Genomic DNA, 25,239 nt, shown 5'->3' on the forward strand with positions numbered 1-25,239 from the left:
TTAAAGAGGAAGAGAATATGTGGGAAGGTTATTTTCTGAGCTTTATAAGAGGTTGTTACTTTGATTTTTTAAAAAAATCAACACATTCTTAAACAGTCTGAATGGATTTAATATTATTGAAAAAAGAAAAAGTAAGTAAATATACACTGATAGCTACTGAACCTATAATGTTTAAGAAGGAAATAAAATCTGGATACAGTCCAAATAAAATGCAACATTTAGAGCTCCTTAGAAAATAAGGTTTAAAAATAACAATCAAATATATCTGGCAATGCCTTTAAGTATATGAGAACTTAATTCATTAATTTTAATGGCTTTTGCCTTACAAACTGGAAGTTAAAATTACATTGTTGTTTATTTCTATAAGGACATATAAAAGTTAGATAAATTCTTGAAATAAACTATACCAATATGCAAAATCAGATTTACTACCATATTCCATTAACATATATATAGTTATTTAAATGACTGTTAACCAATATGATTTTTTTAACATAAGTTTGCACTCTATTCCTCAGCATCCCAAAGGGACAAACTCCTTAGACAGAAGTCATTAAATAGTCATAAAAGAAGGCTGAAACTATTAAAAAAACTTCCAAATACAGACCAACCTTCCTTAAGAACGTAGTAAAAAACACATGAAACACTTCTGAAGTAACCTCAATTCCCCTTTGTACACATCTCTGGTGCTGATGCGATTATAAAGTATATATACCTCTAAGCATCTTAACAAAAGGTTTAATAATGAAGAAAAAAAAACGGAAGTACTAAATGTTATGAAGGCCAATACCAAAGGCACACTTGAGGCTCTAGATTTGATTCTGGTTTGCTCTGTCCCTGAATCTGGGATTTATAATCTCAACAAGACTTAGTTTCCTAAGCTGTGAAATGGAAAAACCAAAATCCTCTTCACACTTCATTTATTTGTACCTGAGGAGTTAATGGACAATAAGTACACTCCTGTGCTTTGGAAAACTAGACAGCACTATAAAAATACATTTTAAAAATTATTCTTATCACAATAAAATACTGGCAAAATCGATTTTTTTTAATCAAACTATATTGTATAGAATTTGTAAAGGACTAAATATTTTCTAGAGAACTACTTACTAGAGATATTGACAAATAACAAGCACATCAATTAAAACAGTGTCTACGGCAAGCCATTTTGCCCCTTTATCTACTTAATCACTATAGAATTCTACTTGTTGTCAAATACAACAGCAATTTTGTCAAGCTAGGTAACTCTGTCAAATCTGTCATTCTTTCAAAGGCCATGTTCTCTCTTCAAAGCTTCTGCATATTTTCCATGTTTCTTTCAATATCCCTTTATATCCACCACCGAAGACTGAGGGTTTGCTTGGTAAGATGCAAGGTAAACTGTCGTATTTGCCAGATTCCATACAGACATATCAAGTAGAAAAAGACACCAATGACAAGTGCACACACGTGTATATATGAACATACAAGCGGTGTGCACACACACACACAGTGCCCTTCATTCTTTAGGGGGAAATACATCTCTTATACAGCAAATGATCGTCACTTTAAAAGGAAGTGTGCAGCACAAGCAAAAGAAGAAAAATAAACCTTACTCACCATCTCCCATAGCCATTCAGATGGTCCAGGGAGCTCTCTCAAACCAAGAGGTCAAACAGCACAACAAACAAATGCAGCTCGGTGCCTGCGCCACTGGGCTCGGCCTGCAGCCTGCAGACACCCTGCAGACACCCGGAGCACGGTGTGACCCAGGCCGCGCTGCAGCTCTGCACCGCAATAGCCAACAGCTGCTACTCCACTTCAAAATAAAAGTCTGGGGTCTTGCTGAAAACCCTCGTCTCTTTAGCAGAGCCTTGCAGAGCTTGATCAAGATTATTCTTTAACTGCATGTAAGAGGTTAGATACAGGTTGTGGTATTTCTCCTTGTGCTGCCTGCCTGAAATTTAATGTAGGAAAAGCTCTGGGAGCCAATAAATGCCATCCCACTGAGGGACTTTTAATGCAGTCATCAAAACACAAGGCATGTGTTCAACAATCATTTTCTGCTTCCCTAAAGATATCCATGTAATCAGTAGCAATCACATGATCTGATGGATTAACTGATTTGTGCCTTTTTTAGAGGTTTTCATCCTTTTGTCATTACCTTTTAATATTTACAACGGAGACTGCTAGAAGCACACAAACAGGAATAGCCCAGTTTCCATGATTAACTGCTCTCATTATGCAGGAAGCATTTCTGGCTGCCGTAAACAAATCACGTCAAAGGCAGCCCATCAAAGGCTGCTCTGTGTGCGGACAGCAGGGCCACACGGAACAAAGCTTGCTTCTGGTGGAGACAGGACCCAGCCAGTGCGCAGCTGCGGGGACCTGGAGCACCCTCCATCCCCGCTGCACAGCCATCAGCACACTGCCAAGCTCCGAGAAGGCTCTGGGGCTCCTGGTCACAGACAGACACGTTTTTCACTCAACCTAAGGAAAGGGCTGCTTTGCTTTTGCCAAAGGGTATGTTATCAACTAGACTGCCAGTTACCTTATTGCCTCGTATAGCCAAATACCAAGGTAATTTCAAAGCCTAGTTTCTATGCTTTATTTTATTGCCAACCTTCTAAAACAATTATTTTCCTACAACTGTTTTCAAAAAGAGAAGCTGGGAGATATCTTACAATGATTACACGCCAAGACTGCATTCGGTCCTACACACACACGTGACAAATCAGGATTATGTGGAGTTTTTTCAGTTAAAAAAAAAAAAGACTTGCAGTCACAGCCACCAACACGTCCGTGTTTACATCTCGGTGAGCGTAGGACTGTCTAGAAAGCTCCATGATGACACCAGACCCAGCCATAATCACAGGGCGCCTGCAAGTTTCAGTCTTTTCCTTCCTACAGGGCTGCTGTTGCCTTCTTTCAGCCATGATTTGATTAATTTTAAGTCCAGTTTCCTTCTAATAGCAGTTAATTCCACTGCACTTAAGGATTCTGCCTAACTTACTCTATAATGAGAATTAAAGTCAGACTTGAAATACCCTCAAGACAAAAAAAAAAAAAAATACCATGCATTTCTCACTATTCCTAAATTATACAACACACTCAAATCTCTGATAATAGAATTTATTTTGTGTTCTTGAGTGTGCTGAACTAATGCTCTAGAAAATCAAGTCAAAGAGTTCAAACAAAACTTAAAAGGGTACAGATATGGCAAGCATGAAAGAAATCAGAGCCAAAAGCATGAGATGTAAGGTTATGCATTAGGACGTGCATAAGGAGAGAAGAGGTAGATGGAAGAGGAAATAAAATAGACAATTTTCCCAAACAATAAACGTATATAAGGTAGTTTGAGGTCATATCACTACCACTTACCACAAGCTTCTCCAGCCTAAAATCCTTCTTATTCCCAGAAGCCTATCAAGACTCCTCCTAAGGCCTACAAGACCCTCATATCGTGGTTGCTGTTTACATTTCCAATTAGCTCTCACAGACGCTCTGGCCTCCAACCTAGCCCTTTCCGCACTAGGTTCTAGTCAGCCCTGGCCTCCTCCACTCCGTTCTTCATATATATGAAGATATTGTCCACCTCTCAGCCTTTACAGCCACACTTTCTCTGCCCAAAGCGTTTTTTTACCACCATGTATCCAATGACCAACTCATTCTCCTTTATCAGGTCTCAATTCAAATATGTCAATGCTCAGAGAGGCTTGCTCACCCTTCTGTCTAATGTGGCATCACTGAGTTAACATCTCCATACCCTATTTACTTCACTTAATGACTGTGCAGATGACAGATTTTAAACTACAGTGGCTCTTAGACACTTATACCACTTTTACAACAAATCCTCTGGGTTGGTTTTTGTTTGTTTATACATAATAAGATCACTTTTTCATCCCTAAACAACCTAAATCAATATAAGAAGTATGGTATTTCATTATTATAGTTTTAGGTAAAGACACACTAAAAGTTTTTACTTCTCGTAACAGTTTTCTAGTCACAGAACATCAGATGAAACAAATCCAAATTAAATACCAGGTTTGGCTGAACTCACAATAATTTGTTTTGCATATGTACACCAAGTGAAAGAGAGAAGAGGTGATATCTTTAATAGCTCTTCATTCTGTTGTGTGCATGAACTACTTCTACAGATTTCCATGTTGAGCCTTTATTCTGACTTAAATGCTTTCCTGTCTGTAACTTTATTTTCAAGTTTTAGTTTGAGTGAACAGTAACAATGACCCAACAAAGGATTGAAAATTGTGCAGAAATAAAAAAATGGAGTCAAATAAACGTTCACTACATTATTTTAGGTATAATCTTATTTGCTATTGTTGATTAGTCACTAACTCATGTCTGACTTCTTTGCCACCCCATGGACTGTAGCCTGCCAGGTTCCTCTGTCCATGGGATTCTCTGTAGGCAATACTGGAATGGGTTGCTGTTTCCTTCTTCAACTTGCCAGTTAATAAAACTGGTTTTCAGTGCTCAATTAACATATTTTTCTACCTGTGAAAATTATTCAGGCATCTTGGGTTGGGATGAAATATACTATAATGTTAGGAAAAATTAGGAAATTATTCATTTAATGGCTTTTTTACTTAGCAGCGAGGATTTTAAGGAATAATTTAATTTCAGTAAATTCATTAGACAAGGAGTAGTTGTATTTTCTTTCATTACCAACTGCAATCACTCTGGATATCCATGTGTTTACTTACTTATGATCTCTCTGTCCCTAGAACGTAGGTTTGTCTAGGCTGAAACTTTAACTGTCTTCTTCACTCTTGTGACAAAATCCATTTACATTTTAAGAAGACCATTCTCAATTCTGGTAGAAAGCAGATTTCAGGGGTCAAACACAGAACTAAAACCTATTGCAGTAGGTTGCAGGTAAAAGCTAAAGGAGATTTATAGAAGGGTTTTAGCAGTGGAGATGTGAAAAAAATTAGCAAACTTGACACATATTAGGATTTCAGAGGGAGAAATGACTAGTTAGAATGGGAGATCAATGCAAATTATTAATAATTCTAATCAGGAAAGTTTTTAGCTTGAGTTGATGGTGGTGCCATTGACTGAAATGGGTAAACTGGGGAAAGAACAGATTTGAGGGAAAGGAAGAGAACAGGCTTTAATTTTTGGACCTGTTAAGCCCGAGATACCTATCAGGCATCCAAAGGGAAAGGCCACATCAAGGTGACAGGCTCTGAGATGTAGAACACAGAGAGATAAATGAGGGCTAGAACTACACACTTGGAGTCATCAGCAAATAGTTACCATGTAAAGCCTTTGGGCTGGATTAGATCACTGAGAGAGAATAAAGACAAGCGGGGAGAAAGGCTTGGGCCCTGGGACCTGCCAACATGATAAATGGGCTTTCCTCTTTTAGCCTCTTAATAACAAAGCTGTTACAGTATTTTTCAATGATAGTACAATACCATCATCAAAATCATCCTGACCAATTTTTACACACCAGTATATATATTATAGATTTTTAACGTTCACATTTGACTTTACTTTCAATATGCAGATTATAATCTCCAAAACAAAAGGATTCCTGAAGATTTCTTTCCAAGAGACATAAATGCCAGGTACTAACCCTAAATCTCCCTGTTTATGGAGAGATCATCAAAAGAAAAAGAAATGAGAGCTAAAAGAACAAAAAACAAAAAAACCTTCTATCTTTTGAAGGTAACAAAAATAACCTCACAAAATACAAGAAGGGCAATACTTTCAAAATAAATCGCAATCAAATAATAAATATCTTAAATTTATAGTATGCATTGTATTTTTCTTAAGAGTTGTGACTACACAGTCTGGAATACACAAATGAGAATGCACTGTAAATGGTACAAAAACACAATTCCTTAATTCAAGGAATTTTAGCAATTCGCCATGTTTTTTGCTCTTTCTGGTTTGTATGGAGATGGACAGAGGTAACTGCTGGAAAAATAAGAACAAAGTACTTAAAACACCTTCTATTCAGAGAGGAAGAGCGAGAAACAGCTGGCAATCAGGGTGAGGACTGGTGGTGCTAAAATCAACTTATGCTCCTGCAACTAAGTTTAGATTAGGGTGGACACAATCTTCTTAACACTAAACTCTTACTACATCTGCCTGAATGCAATACAACAAGGCTTGCATGCTAAGTCACTTCACTCATGTCCGACTCACTGAGACCCCATGGACTATAGTCCACCAGGCTCCTCTGTCCATGGAATTCTCCAGGCAAGAATACTTAAGTCTTGGTTTAATCTGGAGAAAAATAACTAAATTATATTAGTAACTAGTCTTCCTGTCACCTGACTATAACAATTCATACAACAAATTTTTTCTCCAGTATCATATACATTATTAAGCTAAGTATACTATCTTTATAAAATAAACCTATTTTCCTAGGTGAAAAAACTACCTATACTATCTTTGGAAATAGACTATATTATTCACATATACAGTTAATTAACACTTAAGGACTAAAGGTAAATGCTACCCAGTAAGATGAAACACAATTTAGCAAACCTTACAAAAAAGAAGAGCAACCACAAAATCAAATAAATGCTAGATACCAACACCAAGCCTCCTTGAATCCAAGGAGGTCTCATTCTAATTAAGAAGCCAAAAATGATTATACTGGTGAAGTTCCTATGTCTGTGTTTCTTCACTGGTATCATCACTGATAGTCTAAACACAGGTCTAACAGAGTAATCAACCCTACAATTTCTACTAAAAATCAGTTACATAAAACAATTACTCTGCTATCATAGGCATAACATTCTCTAACATAAATCATACCAATGTTTTCTTAGGTCAGTCTCTCAAGGCAATAGAAATAAAAACAAAAATAAGCAAATGGGACCTATTCAAACTTATAAGCTTTTGCACAGGAAAGGAAACCATTAAAACAACAACAACAAAAACAACCCAAAACACAACCTATGGAATGGGAGAAGATATTTGTAAATGATGCAATTGACAAGGGTTTAATTATACAAACAGCCAAAATATACAAACAGCTCATACAACTCAACAACAACAACAAAAACCCCAATAAGCTAATTGAAAAGTGGGCAGAGACCTAATTATATAATACTCCAAAGAAGACACACAGATGGCCAACAGGCACAAGAAAAGGTGTTTAACATCACTAATTATTAGAGAAATGTAAATCATAACTACAATGAGGTACCACCTCACACCAGTCAGAATGGAAATCATTAAATGTCCACTGACAGATAAATGGATAAAAAAGATGTGGCTCAGATACCCAATGGAGCATGACTCAGCCATAGAAAGGATGAAATAATGCCATTTGTGGTAATACAGATAAACTAGAGATGGTCATACTACGTGAAGTTAAGTTAGAAAGACAAACGCCATATGATATCACTTATGTGTGGAATCTAAAATATAAAACAAATGAACCAATCTATGAAACAGAGATGGGCCCACAGATAGAGAAGAGACTTGTGGTTGCCAAGGGGAAGGGAAACTGGGAATTGGGGTGAGCAGCTGAGAACTATTATATACAGAATGGATAAACAACAAGGGCCTGCTGTATAGCAGAGGGAACTATATTCAATCTCCTGAGACAAACCATAATGGAAAAGAACATAAAGAAGAACGTGTATATGTGTATAACTGAGTAACTGCAGAAATCAACACAACACTGCAAATCAACTACACTTCAATTACAAAATAAGTTGAGTAAAAAACACATTTTATGCATAGAGGGACACAGAGGACAAGGGGGTCATCATATCTTCAACACAGAGGATACCAAAAATAAGGTTAAAGAATAATACCACTTTACACAATTAACACATTATTAAATGTTCACTTATTCCAAAAGAGTCAGAGGATAGGTAATGATCAGAAGAATATAAAGAATATAAAGGCTATATCCTAACCAAGTTTTAACCCACAAAGTCAAATCTGCTGAATCAGTGATATAATAGTTGACTTGAAGGCATATCTTAGTATCTAAAACTCTGCTACCTAATCTCAGAAATGTTTGAGATCTGGATTAACTTAATTATTCTTACCTTTGCAGGCACTCAAAATCATACCGCCTGAATTTTGCACTTCATCAAATTTGGCAAGTATCATTTCTAATCTGGGAATAAAGAATAAATTCTGTTTATTTTACATACACTTTCAATTAGAAACAATTTCCTTCACCACTTCCCTGAGAAAAAACAATCCCAGGGATTCAGTTAGTTGTATACAACTCTCTTTTTATAATTAACTCACGTACTGAAAGCAGACACAAAACCCATCTATTCGGTAGAGAAGAGGAGTCAAATACAGGTAGAACTCTACACATTCACAGGTGTATTTGTAAAAAGGTAACTTTCAAAGGAAGGGGATTACAATGTATAAAATAAGTACGTTACAGGGATATATCGTACAACAAAGGGAACAGAATAACCATAAATGGAATATAAAAATTGTTAACTATTATACTGTACACCCAGAACTTACTATACATCTACTATAATTCCACTTTTTAAAAAAAGATAACTTTTACACAAGACAGTTTCATAGTTTCATCATAAAATTATTTCTCCAAACCCATCAAAAGTACTTTAGTTCCAACTTTACAATGAATCCACTCAGTCACCAAGACATTTTTTTAAAGTACATAAAAATCATACTAAGGAAACTTAAACATAAAAACAATGAAATACAAAATGTCAGAAATTAAAGTAATGCTGATGTCACTGATAATCTCATGTTGAATTTTAATTCAATACCAACTCTATTAACTCTTACATTCAGAATAATTACTTTCTACATTTCTGTTATCACTTCTAATTAAAAATGTTTTTTATTAAAAAAGTAATATATACTCATTACAAAAGAAAATTAGGAAACATAAATAGAAACAAAGAAAAAACCCACAATCCCACCACCCAGAGAATTTATTCAATTGCCTGCTTTCCAATTCTTTATATTTATATATAAATTTTCTTTGGGTCAAAATGGGATCACACTGACAGCACTATTTTTAAATTTTTCAATATTATATCATGCTATGATTTACTCTTCAATTTATGACTTAGAGATCTAGGTAGGTCTTTAACTGCCAAATGTTTTTCTCACATCAATGTTTCTGTCATAATTTCACTTCTAAAACTTTAGTTAAGCCTTAGCCCACATTCTGTCATCTTTTACTTGTAAACTGAGGATGAAGATACTGTTTGGTCTAGAAATTTTTTTTTTCAATTGAAAATCTTCTAGAAATTTATTATAACAGGATTTCTAAACCTTAAACTCATCTCAGAGTCACACATCTGAAAGCATTAAATTCAACAAATATTCATACATCTGAAAGTACTTCAGTCAAAAGATACCAAGTCCCTTCAGCCTACAGAACAGTTATCTTCCGGAGACTTGAATAGACATTAAACAGGCTGCCCAGACAACATGTGGACAAGATGAGCCAAGGTAGGGAAAATTGGAACTGGAAGATAGGAGTTCAGAATGAAGACCATACAGGCCACAAAGCTCTTCGGGAAAAAGTCAGAACAAGATGTTAAGGAGCATGAAATTAGCACTCAACTATTCAGTAGCAAAATGGGAGGAGGAAACTAAGGGCTGCAAGCTCTGAGAGAAAGGATGGTTGGTAAGGAATTGACATGGGACAGATGAAACAGCAAAGAGTGAAGATACAGGCAGCTTTAATGGGAAGAGGAAATACTAGCAAATATAACAGTAATAGGGAGAAATATAGGAATAAACAATAAAAGGCTATTATAAAATAATATAGCTATTTAGAAAAACAACCTTATTCAAAATGGAGGCTACATAATCTGATGGAAAAGGAGGAAACAACGTAAGAGTAGACAGAAGAAACTAGGATCTTTTAAGTAATTCAGGAAGAAAAAAATTAGGCAATTTAACCGAAGGCAAATACAATAGAGGCTGGAATATCCAAAAGCAACTTAGACGGCCAAAGGATAGAGATGTATAAAGCTCTGGAAGGTTCTGATTCAGGGTAAGGATAGAGACCAATAAAGCATTAGGATGGAACTGGGAAAGAAACTCTATCTGAAGTCCATATATAAGTTTAGAGTCATAATAAAAAATCACAAATACAACATGAAAGAGAGAATTAGGTATCTCAGAACATAATCTCTTTGGTGTATCAGCCAATTACTGATAAAATATTCATGCCACACAATTCACCCCTTTAAAGTGTACAATTCAATGGCGTTTAATATAAAGCTAAGAGATGTACACAATCAATTTTAGGATGTCATTATTATCCCAAAAAACCACCCAATATTCATTAGCAGTCACTCTCTCCAATTTTCTCAGAACTATGCAACCATTAATTTAGCTTCCTTTCTACAGATTTGCCATGTCTAGCCATTTCATATAAATGAAATCATCTAATATGGGTGGCTTTTTTCACTGACAATGTCTTCAAGGCTCATCTATGTTATAATATATATCGGTCACCCCTGTTCATGGCCAAGTAGTAGTTCATTTACAGATATATTCTATTGTTTATCCATCAGCTTACGGACATGTGGCGATATGAGACATTTTGACTTTTTAGCTATTATGAATGTTCACAATGTTGTTATGAACATCTGTGCACAAGCTTTTGCGTGGATATGTTTTCACATCTCTTGTGTATATAGCTGGGGGTAGAGCTGCTGGATAATATGGTAATTCTGTTTAACATTTTGAGGAACTACAGACTGTTTTCCAAAGTGGCTATACCACTTTACATTCCCACCAACAATGCCTTCTAATTGCCCTGCATCCTCAACAACACTTGTTATTGTCTATCTTCTAATTTTAGCCAACCTAGTAGTATCATCTTGTATTTCTCTGATGGCTAATGATGCTGAGTACCTTTTCACGTGCTCACTGGCCACTTGTGTATCTTCTCTGACAAAATTTCTATTCAAATCCTTTGCCTGTTTTTAAAATTGGGTCATCTGTCCTTTTACTGTGGAGCTCTAAGAGTTCTTTATTATATATTCTTCATATACTTGGGACACATGTTTTTTATGAGATGTATTATTTGTAAATATTTTTCCCATTATGTGGGTCTTTTTTTCGATTTCTTGATGATGTCCCTTGAAGCACAAGTTTTTAATTTTGATGAAGTGCATCTTATTTTTTTCCTTTGGTTGCTTATCCTTTTGGTGTGACATATAAGAAACCACTGCCTAGCATTCTCTGTAAGTTTTATCATTTTACACTTAGTTCTGTGATGCATTTTGAGTTAATTTTGGGATGTGGTATGAGGAAGAAGTTAAACTTTATTCTACTACATGTGGAAATCCCACTTTCACATCACTATTTATTGAAGAGAGCTATTTCAGTCCTAAAGGATGCTGCTGCAAAAGTGCTGCACTCAATATGCCAGAAAATTTGGAAAACTCAGCAGTGGCCACGGAACTGGAAAAGGTCAGTTTTCATTCCAATCCCAAAGAAAGGCAATGCCAAAGAACGCTCAAACTACCACACAATTGCACTCATCTCACAGGCTAGCAGAGTAATGCTCAAAATTCTCCAAGCTAGGCTTCAGCAATACATGAACCGTGAACTTCCAGATGTTCAAGCTGGTTTTAGAAAAGGCAGAGGAACCAGAGATCAAATTGCCAACATCCACTGGATCATGGAAAAAGCAAGAGAGTTCCAGAAAAACATCTATTTCTGCTTTATTGACTATGCCAAAGCCTTTTGACTGTGTGGATCACAATAAACTGGAAAATTCTGAAAGAGATGGGAATACCAGACCACCTGACCTGCCTCTTGAGAAACCTGTATGCAGGTTAGGAAGCAACAGTTAGAACTGGACATGGAACAACAGAGTGGTTCCAAATAGGAAAAGGAGTATGTCAAGGCTATATATTGTCACCTTGCTTATTTAACTTATATGCAGAGTACATCATGAGAAATGCTGGGCTGGTTGAAGCACAAGCTGGAATCAAGATTGCTGGGAGAAATAGCAATAACCTCATATATGCAGATGACACCACCCTTATGGCCACAAGTGAAGAACTAATTAAGAGCCTTAATTAGTTAAATTAAGAACTTTTATTAAGATCCTTTTAATGAAAGTGAAATAGGAGAGTGAGAAAGTTGGCCTAAAGCTCAACATTCAGAAAACTAAGATCATGGCATCCGGTCCCATCACTTCATGGCAAATAGATGGGGGCAGGGGGAAACAGTGGAAACAGTGGCTGACTTTATTTTTGGGTCTCCAAAATCACTGCAGATGGTGATTACAGCCATGAAATTAAAAGACGCTTACTCCTTGGAAGGAAAGTTATGACCAACCTAGACAGCACATTAAAAAGCAGAGACGTTACTTTGCCAACAAAGTCTGTCTAGTCAAGGCTATGGTTTTTCCAGTGGTCATGTATGGATGTGAGAATTAGACTATAAAGAAAGCTGAGCGCCAAAAATTGATGCTTTTGAACTGTGGTGTTGGAGAAGATTCTTGAGAGTCCCTTGGACTGCAAGGAGATCCAACCATTCCATCCTAAAGGAAATCAGTCCTGAATATTCACTGGAAGGACTGATGCTGAAGCTGAAACTCCAAGCTTTGGCCAGTGAAGAGCTGACTCATTTGAAAAGACCCTGATTGAAGGCAGGAGGAGAAGGGGACAGGATGAGATGGTTGGATGGCATCACTGACCCTATGGACATGAGTTTGAGCAAGCTCTGGGAGTTGGTGATGGACCGGGAGGCCTGGCGTGCTGCAGGGGGTGGTCACAAAGACTCAGACATGACTGAGCGACTGACCTGAACTGACCTATGTATCCTTTTATATATTTTGAATATGATGACAGTCCAGAAAATTAAACTTATTTTAAATAAGCACATGAAATTAAAACCTTTAAAACCAGTGACAAAAAAATATATTTAGTAATACGTACCTAGCAGGGGGAATTCCTCTCTTATAAAGGTCCACTCTCACTTTCTCTCCCACATGTCTATAAATCTCCACCACAGCCAATATTGCAGCATCTCTAACCTGCCAAATAATTCAGAACTTAAAAAAAAAAAATACAAGATACAATAAAATACTTTACCTCCAGATAACATTACATTCACGGACCAACTTGAAGCTCCAAGTTGGTTTTAATGCCTTTAAACCCCTGGGAGATTACGTTAGGTCATTAATAAAAACCCAGATGACCTATCTAGAAATGTCTAGAGAAACCTTGTAAAAGTTTTACAGAAATCTAAGAAGCATCTAAATAAATGTGACTTTTAAAAAAGCTTCTATTTGTAATAAGATTGTGTAAAGAAGTGATAATACAAATCATTATCACAGTTAACATTTTCTTGGAATAAAACTGCCTTTTAGAAACAAGGCCTGAACTCAAACAGAAAATTATACACCAATGTTCACAGCATTATTATTCACAATAGCCAAAAAGGTGAAACGACCCAAATATCTATCTGTGGATGAATAGATAAACAAGATGTGGTGTATATTAGTTAGCCTTAGAAAGCAAAAGAAGGAAATTCTGACACACGCTACAACATGGATGAACCTTGAAGACAGTATGCTAAGTGAAATATGCCAGATACAAAAGGATAAATATCACATGGTTCCACATGATGACTGGTCAAATTCATAGGGAGAGAAAGTAAAACATGGCTGCCAGGAGCTGCAGGACTGCGAGAATGCAGAGTCACTGTGTGGCAGCTGGGACGATGGAAAAGCTCTGCAGATGGCTGGTGGTGATGGCTGCACAGCAATGCCAGTGTATTTACTGCCAGTGAACCAACTCTACACTTAAGAATGGCTGAAATGGTAAATTTTATGTTTTGAATATTTTACCACAATGAAAAGAAAAAATAAATGCGGCCTAAACACAGGAATGTGGAAGACAGCTCTTAGTTCCTCTGCACAGCTCACTACAGAAGGGGAAATAAAGAGACAGGAGAACTCTCTACAAACCTCTACAGGAAGAACAAGGGCCTAAAAGCAGGGAAACCTAGCTCAGGGGCATTCCAAATGCCCAAGCTGTGCTAAAAGAGTTACAGTCAAGATTCAACCCCACCACAAGGGACAAGTTCCAGAGCACATTCCTGTACTATGTCTATAGTATTTGTGGCTCAGGGCATGAAATCTCCAGCAAGTGATATACCACTGGCACAAGCAGGGTTATGACTGTTGCAAAAATAATGCAGGAATGAAAAGGAAGCTGACAATGTGTTCTCACAATTAGCTCATAGAAGGGACACTACAGAAGCGTGTCCAGGTTCTGTGTTACTCAATCTTTCTAACTTAAGAATTATCCTTTAAGTCCCATCTATCCTTAATACTAGCCAAACAGCTAACTAACTTAAGTGACGTTGTGAATAAAACATGTTCTTAAAAACTAAATGTGGTGGAGTTTGAAAAAAAAAAAAAATGAAGTGGAATCTTGATTTTACCACCCCCCTTCACCCTCTCTTCTTTTTTAAACATGGAATAAGAGCACTAGAAAACAAGAGGTGGCAAAAAAACTGACTGTAAATTTAGTGCTTGAATATAAATAAAATTTTACCTGACTGTTGGAATCTCCAAACAGGATACACAAATGTGGTACCAACTTGCTGAGGACTAGTGGCTGAGCCCCAAAACTAAATATAATTTGAAAAAAAAAAAAAAAAGTAAAGAGAATTTGGTTTTAATTAAATAGTAAACAAAATACTGTTATACTTTTTTCTTGTCTGTCTCAATAAGACAAATATGGTGGAGAGCATGAGCATACATCATTCAAACATGAAAAGTATGAGACACAAGCAAAAACTAATCCTAAACAATGTGAGATATGGAAACTTTAATAATCATGACCGACAATGAAAACTGTCAACACATGATCCAACGGAGCAAAATGTTCAACTAATGGCACTCTTAAACCTAGCAACCTATCACTCACTCAGAAAATTTGAACTTTTGTATTAAAATACTGATTTTTTTTTTAAGACTCTGGGTCTTACACAAATTGGCATTCCACTAAAATAAGTAAATTAAAAGATATTTATTTATGCTTACTAATATTTTGATGAGGTCATGGGTTGAAAGCAAACGACAAGGGAGCCAAAAACCACAAAAGCTGTGCGGACTGAATGCACTTACAAGCTCTAGATGGCAGAAAGGACCATAGAGGAGTAAAAGAAATAAAACAAAGGTATAGTTAGAGAAGAGGAAGTAACACTACAGGAAAAATTGAAAGCTCCTACACACTACCTATCTTGCTGCACAGAACTTGAAAAAACTAATCCAGAAAGAGAACAAACGCTTTCGTTTACAATTTCCTCAGACTGGAGCTCTGCGGCATCTCTGCTGTCGGATCTCTGCATACTGTGGCCAGCTGCACTGTCTGATTACCTGGGGGGTTTTACTCAGTCCATGATTTTGGTAACCACCTGCACTGCTCTAGAACGCCTAGGGCAAGTGGCAAAAGGGGGCTGGGGAAATTGGCTACAACAGCTAAAATACCACAGAGTTAAAGAAAACTCCAAACTGGGTCCAGAACAGAAGTAGATTCTAAGTTCTACCAGCATATTTGTTATATGACCATCCATTTCGGGTGGCAACCACTAACATACGAAAGAGAAAAAGAGAAACTTATCAGTGACTAATAATTTTTAATTAACAACATGAGAGAGTACTTACACACAAAAAAATTAGCAGATAAAGCTATCAAATAAGATAAAAATGCTGGTGACAGAGATCAATTAACAACTATCAACTATTTAAAATCTATTATTTCTATAGCTTTCCTTGTGCTTTGTGAAATCGATACACTGTTTTTTCTAGAAAAATGAAAAACATATTTCAATAATCATAAAACTTACATGTTTAATGTTTCAATAAGACACAGACACACGCCTTCTCGAGATCGAAAATTCTTGTGCTTAAAACCAGAGGCCAACTGTTCCCAAATGTACTATTTGAAAGAAAAGTAAACATGTATAACAAAAAATTAAATTACTCATGTTATAATCTTTTATCTATTCTCGACCGTACTACCAGCCTTACTGACAGCTAAACCTTCCCACGGACTGTTCACTTCTCTGCAAGCTTTTCTAAGCCAAATTTGCACGGATGCTGCTCTCACCCATTTTTAATATCTTAATCACATTTTTAACTTTGATTTTCTATCTTTTACTTTAGATTTCAATTATTCTTGGAAAAACTGTGTCTAATACCTAAAAACCTTAGAACTTCCAAGGACACAGAAATTTCTCTAAGCTTTAGAAACCTTCAGTAACAATGCTACCATTATAAGCCTCGGAGTACTGTCAGCATTTAAAAGGTCCAATGTTGCCTAGCAACTAGTACAGACTGTCACAAGGAATAGGCTTTTTCAACATTTTATAATTCAGGCTGTTTTCCTCTTAACACTGGATCCAAATACAGAAACATATTTGGGCAAATCATTCTATTGCTACCCACCCAGTAATCTTTTCTTTTTGAAAAAGCATAGATAAACCTATACAATCGAAAACAATTACATGGGTTTGTTATAAGAAGGAATTGAGCTTTGTTTTCCCAAACATATAGCCAACTGTCCCAATCAGTCTTTTCTCCACATTTAAGAAACACCACCCTTACCATTGACTAATGTGTACATACACACATATACACAAACTTTCACACATACATACGTACAAATGCCTCTTCCTGGACTCTATTCTCCCTGGACTCTGTATTCAATTTCTACTAATATTATTTCTCTCTGTAAGTTACTCTGGAGAGTAACTTACAAGTTTACAAAAAAAAAGTCTTAAATGTGAATAACCTGACCTATTAACACCATGTCAGAACACTTCTCTATACTTACGTTTATGTCCAAAGACATAAGGATGCCCTTTATAGCACTCATTGTAACAACAGCATGTCAAAAACAAGTTAAAATTCGAATTGCTAAGCAAGTGTCAAAGGATACTCACCAAGTTATAAATAAGGACTTATATACATATTTATATCTTTATATTCTAGGGTATAAAAAAACAGAGGAAGTCTACTTTTACAACTCAATTCTCCAGATTTTTAAAATAAAATATACATAATACAATTCTTATATTGTATTTTAAATAACACAATATCATTGTATATTTTGTAAACTGATTTTTTTCCCACTAAAAGTGAGCTACTCTTTAAATATTTGTTTACATGTCACTTTACTCCTCCTTCAAAATACATCCATAAGACCAATTTTTTTCTACCACATTCATAAAACACAGGTACTATCATCTAACATATGCCTTATATAACTAGCAACCACTTGTTACAATAAAAATTTTCTCCCTGTCTCAGTAAGGGTTTCAGAAACTCATATAACCCTCACTGAACACCAATATAATTTGCAGGTAGTGAAAACCAGAAAATCCTAACAAATAATATAATCAGTACACTGTCAAATCACTGAAATCTGTAAGTTAGCTTTTTGAAAAAGCATTAAAGAGCAGAAAATAAGAAAAAGAAAACCCAAAAAATCAAGCAGTTAAATACTGACAACTTTTTAAAAATTTCAATGTCTTTAAAGCATTAGCAATAATTCACTGTTTAAAATTCTAAGTTTCACATCCCTGGGGCTTTATTGACTTGCTGTGATTACCACCTATCTTTACTGTTAGTTAATCATCAATGAGCAGAATCTGAACTTTAAAATGCAGGCTTACCATAGGTGGTGCTACCTGATCCATTAATTTCAGTATCAGAGTCTGAGCTTCATCTCGAACCTTGTCTTTGGCATCTCCCATTCTGTCTACTAAAGCTACAATAACTAGAGAAATGAGGAGAGAAAAGAATAAATATTTATAATTCATCTCCATTTATGAACTGTACTTTACAAAATTACAGACATCAATTATTTCCATAATGAAAAGTTATGAAGCAAACTGTTTCAAGTTCTCTATCCATGACTCCAATCAAAAATAACTGAAAAGCAAAGTTTCATAAGAATACATACAGTATGATATCCACTTAATAATATTCAAAAAACAGGCAAAACTTACTATTATTCTGTCTAGAGATTCATATAGATGGTTAAGTGCTACAGAGCAGCAAGGGAATGATTATCCCAAGGTCATGACAATAGTCACCTCTGGTAAATAGTGGGAGGTGTCTACAGGAAAGCACTTATAAGGAACTGGAAGAGTTCTAGTTTTTTGACCTGGGCATAGACAGTTGTTGGTTTTACAATTATTCCTTAAATTGTACATGCTTGATATGTATTCTTCTATATGTACAATGTATTACTCAAATGACAAAAAAAAAAAGCCTGGTCCATGAGACTGAGGTCCTTCTCTACTATATCCAAGCCTCTGGCACTATTCCAAGAAAGACGGCTGGAAAGGCAGGTTAGAGTCCATTCCTGGAGAGTTTTCATGGAACAGGCTTCCATAACTATAACTCAACAAAGCACTGTGAAGAAATCATACCTATTGAGGGTGGGGAAGGAGCAAATGGGAGGGTGGCTAGAACTGAAGTTATGGGCTGTAGTCAGCCCATAGGGTAAAAACACCTCATAGTCAAAATTATATTTTTGTAATCCCTTAAATTACCATTTGGAGAAGGCAATGGCACCCCACTCCAGTACTCTTGCCTGGAAAACCCCATGGACGGAAGAGCCTGGTAGGCTGCAGTCTATAGGGTTGCTAAGAGTCAGACATGATGGAGCGACTTCACTTTCACTTTTTATTTTCATGCATTGGAGAAGGAAATGGCAACCGACTCCAGTGTTCTTGCCTAGAGAATCCCAGGGACGGCGGAGCCTGGTGGGCTGCCGTCTATGGGTCGCACAGAGTCGGACACGACTGAAGCGACTCAGCAGCAGCAGCAGCAAGTTACCACTATCACTTAGTGTGGTGATATCAGGTGTGTGACCAAACTACTTAATCTTTTTGTCTTTATCTCCTCAACCCATAAATGTCTGGAGCAGTACTCACCTCAGATTACTGAGATACATGTAAACCACTCACAAAGTGAGGGACACTGGGTAAACATCAAATGGGTCCCCTACTGCTCCCATCAGCCTACAGGTTCAAAAGCACAGATATTAACTTCTTTTGTTTTTACTGTGATCTTACAGCTACAGCCTTCCTTTCTCTGAGGCCACAGAGGCTGAGGCCTAATTACTCTAGTTATTCACAGACATACAATTAAATGTGTAGCTAATGTGATGCCAACGTAGTCTACAATGTAACACTGTCTACAGTGTAACAATCAGAATTGATATAATGATGATTAACAACATTTAAGGGAAGAAGAAACACATCCTTTTTGGAAGAAAATGAAAAGCCAACCATGCAAAATGGAATGATCATCCAAATATCTAAGCTTAATCAAGGAAATGATTATTTAAGGAAACAAAATCTTTGCCATAATAAAAATCATAACCCTAACCATGAGGCAACTGAAGTATCTGTCAGTTGAAACAATATAAATCCTTCTCATCTTTTTTTAATTTTTTTAAACTTATTTACTTATTTGGCTCTGCTGGGTCTTAGCTGTGGCATGCAGGATCTTTAGTTGCTGCATGTAGCATCTAGTTCCCTGACCAGGGATCGAAACTGGGTCCCCTGTATTTGGAGGGCAGTCCTAGACAATGGGCCACTAGCAAAGTCCGAATCCTTCTCATCTTGCTTAGACATATATTGTTAACACTAGAGAAGTTCTCCCACATCTACAGAATTGGCTACTGTGGGACTCTGGTTCTGACAGCTTTGGACAGACAGAGACAAAACAAAACATTTAATAAATGTTAGATATTATTATGTACTATAGCAAGGAGAGATAAGAAAGCCTTCCTTAGCAATCAATGCAAAGAAACAGAGGAAAACAACAGAATGGGAAAGACTAGAGATCTCTTCAAGAAAATTGGAGATATCAAGGGAATATTTCAAGCAAAGATGGGCTCAATAAAGGACAGAAATGGTATGGACCTAACAGAAGCAGAAGATATTAAGAAAAGGTGGCAAGAATACACAGAAGAAGTGTACAAAAGAGATCTTCATGACCCAGATAATCACGATGGCGTGATCAATCACCTAGAGCCAGACATCCTGGAATGTGAAGTCAAGAGGGCCTTAGGAAGCATCACTACGAACAAAGCTAGTGGAGGTGACGGAATTTCAGTTGAGCTATTTCAAATCCTAAAAGATGATGTTATGAAAGTGCTGCACTCAATATGCCCAGCAAATATGGAAAACTCAGCAGAGGCCACAGGATTGGAAAAGGTCAGTTTTCATTCCAATCCCAAAGAAAGGCAATGCCAAAGAATGCTCAAACTACCGCACAATTGCACTCATCTCACACACTAGTGAAGTAATGCTCAAAATTCTCCAAGCCAGGCTTCAGTAATATGTGAACTGTGAACTTCCAGATGTTCAAGCTGGTTTTAGAAAAGGCAGAGGAACCAGAGATCAAATTGCCAACATCTGTTGGATCATCGAAAAAGCAAGAGAGTTCCAGAAAAACATCTATTTCTGCTTTACTGACTATGCCAAAGCCTTTGACTGTGTGGATCACAATAAACTGTGGAAAATTCTGAAAGAGATGGGAATACCAGACCACCTGACCTGCCTCTTGAGAAATCTGTATGCAGGTCAGGAAGCAACAGTTAGAACTGGACATAGAACAACAGACTGGTTCCAAATAGGAAAAGGAGTATGTCAAGGCTTATATCGTCACCCTGCTTATTTAACTTATATACACAGTACATCATGAGAAACGCTGGGCTGGAAGAAGCACAAGCTGGAATCAAGATTGCCGGGAGAAGTATCAATAACCTCAGATATGCAGATGACACCACCCTTATGGCAGAAAGTGAAGAGGAACTAAAAAGCCTCTTGATGAAAGTGAAAGTGGAGAGTGAAAAAGTTGGCTTAAAGCTCAACATTCAGACAACGAAGATCATGGCATCTGGTCCCATCACTTCATGGCAAATAGATGGGGAAACAGTAGAAATAGTGGCTGATTTTATATTTTGGGCTCCAAAATCACTGCAGATGGTGACTATAGCCATGAAATTAAAAGACGCTTACTCCTTGGAAGGAAAGTTATGACCAACCAAGATAGCATATTGAAAAGCAGAGACAACAAAGTCTGTCTATTCAAGGCTATGGTTTTTCCAGTAGTCATGTATGGATGTGAGAGTTGGACTACAAAAAAAGCTGAGCGCCGAAGAATTGATGCTTTTTAACTGCAGTGTTGGAGAAGACTTTTGAGAGTCCCTTGGACTGCAAGGAGATCCAACCAGTCCATCCTAAAAGAGATCAGTCCTGGGTGCTCTTTGGAAGGACTGATGTTGAAGTTGAAACTCCAATACTTTGGCCACCTGATGCAAAGAGCTAACTCACTGGAAAAGATCCTGATGCTGGGAAAGATTGAGGGCAGGAGGAGGAAGAGATGACAGAGGATGAGACGGTTGGATGGCATTACCGACTCAATGGACACAAGTTTGGGTAGACTCTGGGAGTTGGTGATGGAGAGGGAGGCCTGGAGTGCTGCGGTTCATGGGGTCACAAAGAGCCTGACACAACTGAGTGACTAAACTGAATTGAAGCACTGAATTATCTCATTTAATCATCATAACAACCCTATGAAATAGAGTAGGTCCATTGGATGAAGAAGGTCCAGAGGCATTTTAAGTACCTGGATCAAGGTCACACAAGTAGCAAGTAGTGAAAACCAGGATTTAAGTAATCTTCTAGGTCACGGTCATAATTAATTCCATTTATTTGTACCTGAGGTGGTGTGTGTGTATGTGTATTAACAACCACATGACAACAATGGGAAAATAAAAATAGACACATCATTCCTGAGTGGTTGAGTTTAACTCCAAAGAGAAAATAAAGGGACTTTCCTGGTGGTCCAGTGGTTAAGACTACTTGCTTCCACTACAGGGTTTTATACCTGGTGGGAGATCTGAGATCTCCTAAACTGCAGTAAAAAAAAAAATTTGACCCAAACAGGAGCTCACTTCAATTTAAAAACTAAAATTTATAAAATATAAACAACAAAATCAAAAAACTTCACACTACATAAACTGCAGACTTACAGCTATTAACAAAACTTCATAAATATTTTGCACTAGAATCCCTTTTTAATATATATACTCTTGGAGTCAAATAGAACAAGATTTATTGCTAGCTCTACTGGTTATTTGTTTACGTAAGATAGGAAACTTCTCTTAGTTCAAAGATTTTCTCGTCTGTAAAATAAGGAGGGATCCAGGTCTATACCTCACATGGCGAGTGAGAGAATAAGTAAAACTGGTAAAAAGCACCTGTGCCAAGACCATAACAAGCATTCAGAAGTGTCAGCACTCTTCCTGACAGACCTGTATATAATGACCTCCAAATTATGTATTATTCAACATACGCAATCAATAATCACTGGGAATCCAAAACAGAGCTTTTCACTCTGTAAACTCTCAAAAAGAACTTGTTAAACAAATAAATACATTTATCACAGACTGGAATTTGGACAGTGAAACATGAAAGGAGTTAGTATATTTTATTAGTTAGTATAAACACGGAAGCATAGCTGTATTATTTTATTCTCTTAGCATTCTCTTAGCATTGTATAAGATGCAAACCATTTACAAGATGCAAAGCTGAGGACCATGTACCCTGACTGCTCTAATACTTTCTACAACATCATTTTGGACTAAAACTTATCTGTTTAAGATTTGTAAATATCTTTAAATATCTTTACTGGATTTTGTTTTCATAAAGTTCCCTGGCAGTCCAGTAGTTAGGACTCCCTGTTTTCACTGCCAAGGGGCCAGGTTCAATCCGCGGTTGGGGAACTAGGATCCTGCAACCTGCATGACCAAGGGTGGTAGTAGCAGGGAGGGGACAGACAAAAAATAACCAAGGCCGGTGGTCAGTGTTAAATTAAATTGTGTTTTGGGGAGGTTTGAACATTTAATTTTTCCATAAAACATCTAGTAACAAAAGAAAATGTAAATATACTAATGAATTACATTAATAGAGTCCATACTCTTTTTGGTACTAGAACTGACCATGGATCCCAATTTTCCTAAAACTTCACTATTACTATAAAAAGATTAAAAATATCTGTAACAATAGTTAATAACCTAAGTGTATCAAAAGAAAAACAGTATCACTCATATCAAGTTACATATATCCAAGGTTACAGGTTACGTTATCAAAAAAAAAAAACCCTCCAAAACATAACTGAATTCAATTTCCTTTCAAGGAAAGGCTTCTAAAATGGTTTGGCTGAGATTTAAGACGGAGTAAAACAAGAAAGTGTTAGTTGCTTAGTCATGTTCGATGTGGAATTCTCCAGGCAAGAATAGTGGACTGGGTAGTCATTCTCTTCTCGGGGGGCTCTTCCCAACCCAGGGATAGACCCCGGGTCTCCTGCATTGCAGGCAGATTCTTCAAGTCAACTCTGGGATTCTTAGTCTAGTAATATATTTCTCTAAGAGCACAAAGATACACTACAGCCTATCTTGTAGAGGTAATTTGTCACACAAATTAGAAATAATTATTTGAGGATAAACTTTCATTTATGTAAAGCAGAGAAGCCCAGTAAATGGATAAAAAATAGGCATTCAATAAATGGTAGCAAAACTGTGATTAAATATTCCTATTACATCACACTGACTCTGAAATAATAACAAGCTCACGTTTCACTAAGAACAATAATGAACACTTAGGGTTTAAAGTGAAAACAACACTAACAGTAAATGCATAGGGGTAAACAAAAAGAGTAAGAGATTAACAGATAAAAAGCTATACACATAAGACTATGTAGTTATGTGGGAAATATATACAAAAAGCACTAGCCAACAAAAACAACTTAATGTAATTAATTAATTTTTAAGGGTATAGAATCATGAAGTAAAGAAAAATTCAGTACTGGGTGAGATTAATCTGAAAAACCCCTACATACTAAAATCAGAAGTAAATCATTAAAAGAGAAAGGAAGGACCCTGGAGAAAAGAAGATTTGAAAAAGAAAAAACAGCATAGCAGAGGCATAAACAAGTTAAGCCAGAACTAACAAGAGTGAGCAAGTTTTTGATTAACAAAAGTGGACACTATTTACTGACGATCACAGATAAATAAGGCTGCTGAGGTGGAGAAGAGTCATACGGGCTGAGAAGACTGAAACTCCAAGGACAGCAAAATCAGAAGTAAGTTTTAAAAACAGGATAGTCCTGGGAGGCAGCAAATGAGGATTCTGGTCCTATTATTTCCACAGTACCTAAATTCCAGCAGTCAGTACATACATCAAACTACATCTGGTTATGTGTGAGAAGTAAGTGAGATATGGAATACCCAGAATTACTCTGAAGTCTGAAATATTGTCTGCAAAACTAACAGGGCAGGGGTCACAAATTCAGATGCCTACAGTCAAGGAGGTGCCAGAAACACCAAAAACGAACCAGATCCAAGAACTGCAGTATTCCAACCTGTGTATTATAACCAAGATTCCAGTTATGAGGAGACAAGAGGAAATGGCAGGAACTTAAGGGCTGGAAAGCCCGTGACCCAAAGAGGAAGCTACAGCAGAGCTTCTATAGATATTAGTATGTGGGAATGCAAAGACGATCAGGGTTGCTGCATTGGCCAATTTTTCAAGACAAGCTGCAAATATGAATTTTTATGTAAAATTTCCTAAATGTTAATTCAAATTACTTTAAGATAAGACATAAGCAAGTAACACATGTTAACATCTATCATAGGATTTTAACCAGGAGATTGACAGTTTCAAAAATCATCTTTTCAGAAGCAATTCATACAAAGATTGAATTGGAACCAGGTATTAGTTTTCATTCCAATCCCAAAGAAAGGCAATGCCAAAGAATGCTCAAACTACCACACAATTGCACTCATCTCACACGCTAGTAAAGTAATGCTCAAAATTCTCCAAGCCAGGCTTCAGCAATATGTGAACCGTGAACTTCCTGATGTTCAAGCTGGTTTTAGAAAAGGCAGAGGAACCAGAGATCAAATTGCCAACATCCGCTGGATCATGGAAAAAGCAACAGAGTTCCAGAAAAACAACTATTTCTGCTTTATTGACTATGCCAAAGCCTTTGACTGTGTGGATCACAATAAACTGTGGAAAATTCTGAAAGAGATGGGAATACCAGACCACCTGACCTGCCTCTTGAGAAATCTGTGTGCAGGTCAGGAAGCACCAGTTAGAACTGGACATAGAACAACAGACTGGTTCCAAATAGGAAAAGGAGTACATCAAGGCTGTATACTGTCACCCTGTTTATTTAACTTATAT

General features: G+C 36.8%; 1 protein-coding gene across 50 annotated transcripts in view; it reads right to left on the bottom strand.

Annotated features, from left to right (window-relative positions):
* Nucleotides 1–25,239, bottom strand: part of CLASP2 (cytoplasmic linker associated protein 2) — a 174,938-nt gene that overhangs the window by 136,660 nt on the left and 13,039 nt on the right. For 44 of the 50 annotated variants that reach the window (XM_086365750.1, XM_086365748.1, XM_086365744.1 and 41 more), the window contains exons 3-7: nt 17,641–17,744; nt 15,811–15,902; nt 14,514–14,589; nt 12,888–12,985; nt 8,025–8,095 (exon numbers count right to left, since the gene is read on the bottom strand). In XM_086365750.1, the coding sequence (XP_086221876.1) occupies nt 8,025–8,095; nt 12,888–12,985; nt 14,514–14,589; nt 15,811–15,902; nt 17,641–17,744 (441 nt within the window). Of the gene's footprint in view, nt 1–1,599; nt 2,228–8,024; nt 8,096–12,887; nt 12,986–14,513; nt 14,590–15,810; nt 15,903–17,640; nt 17,745–25,239 lie in introns of those variants that run through there. The other 6 variants (XM_086365758.1, XM_086365756.1, XM_086365754.1 and 3 more) reach the window with 1 other exon arrangement.

The sequence above is a fragment of the Bos grunniens genome, chromosome 22 (assembly GCF_055505025.1).
Source record: "Bos grunniens cultivar Pamir isolate PY7600 chromosome 22, Bosgru_T2T1.0, whole genome shotgun sequence".
Taxonomy (NCBI): Eukaryota; Metazoa; Chordata; class Mammalia; order Artiodactyla; family Bovidae; genus Bos; species Bos grunniens.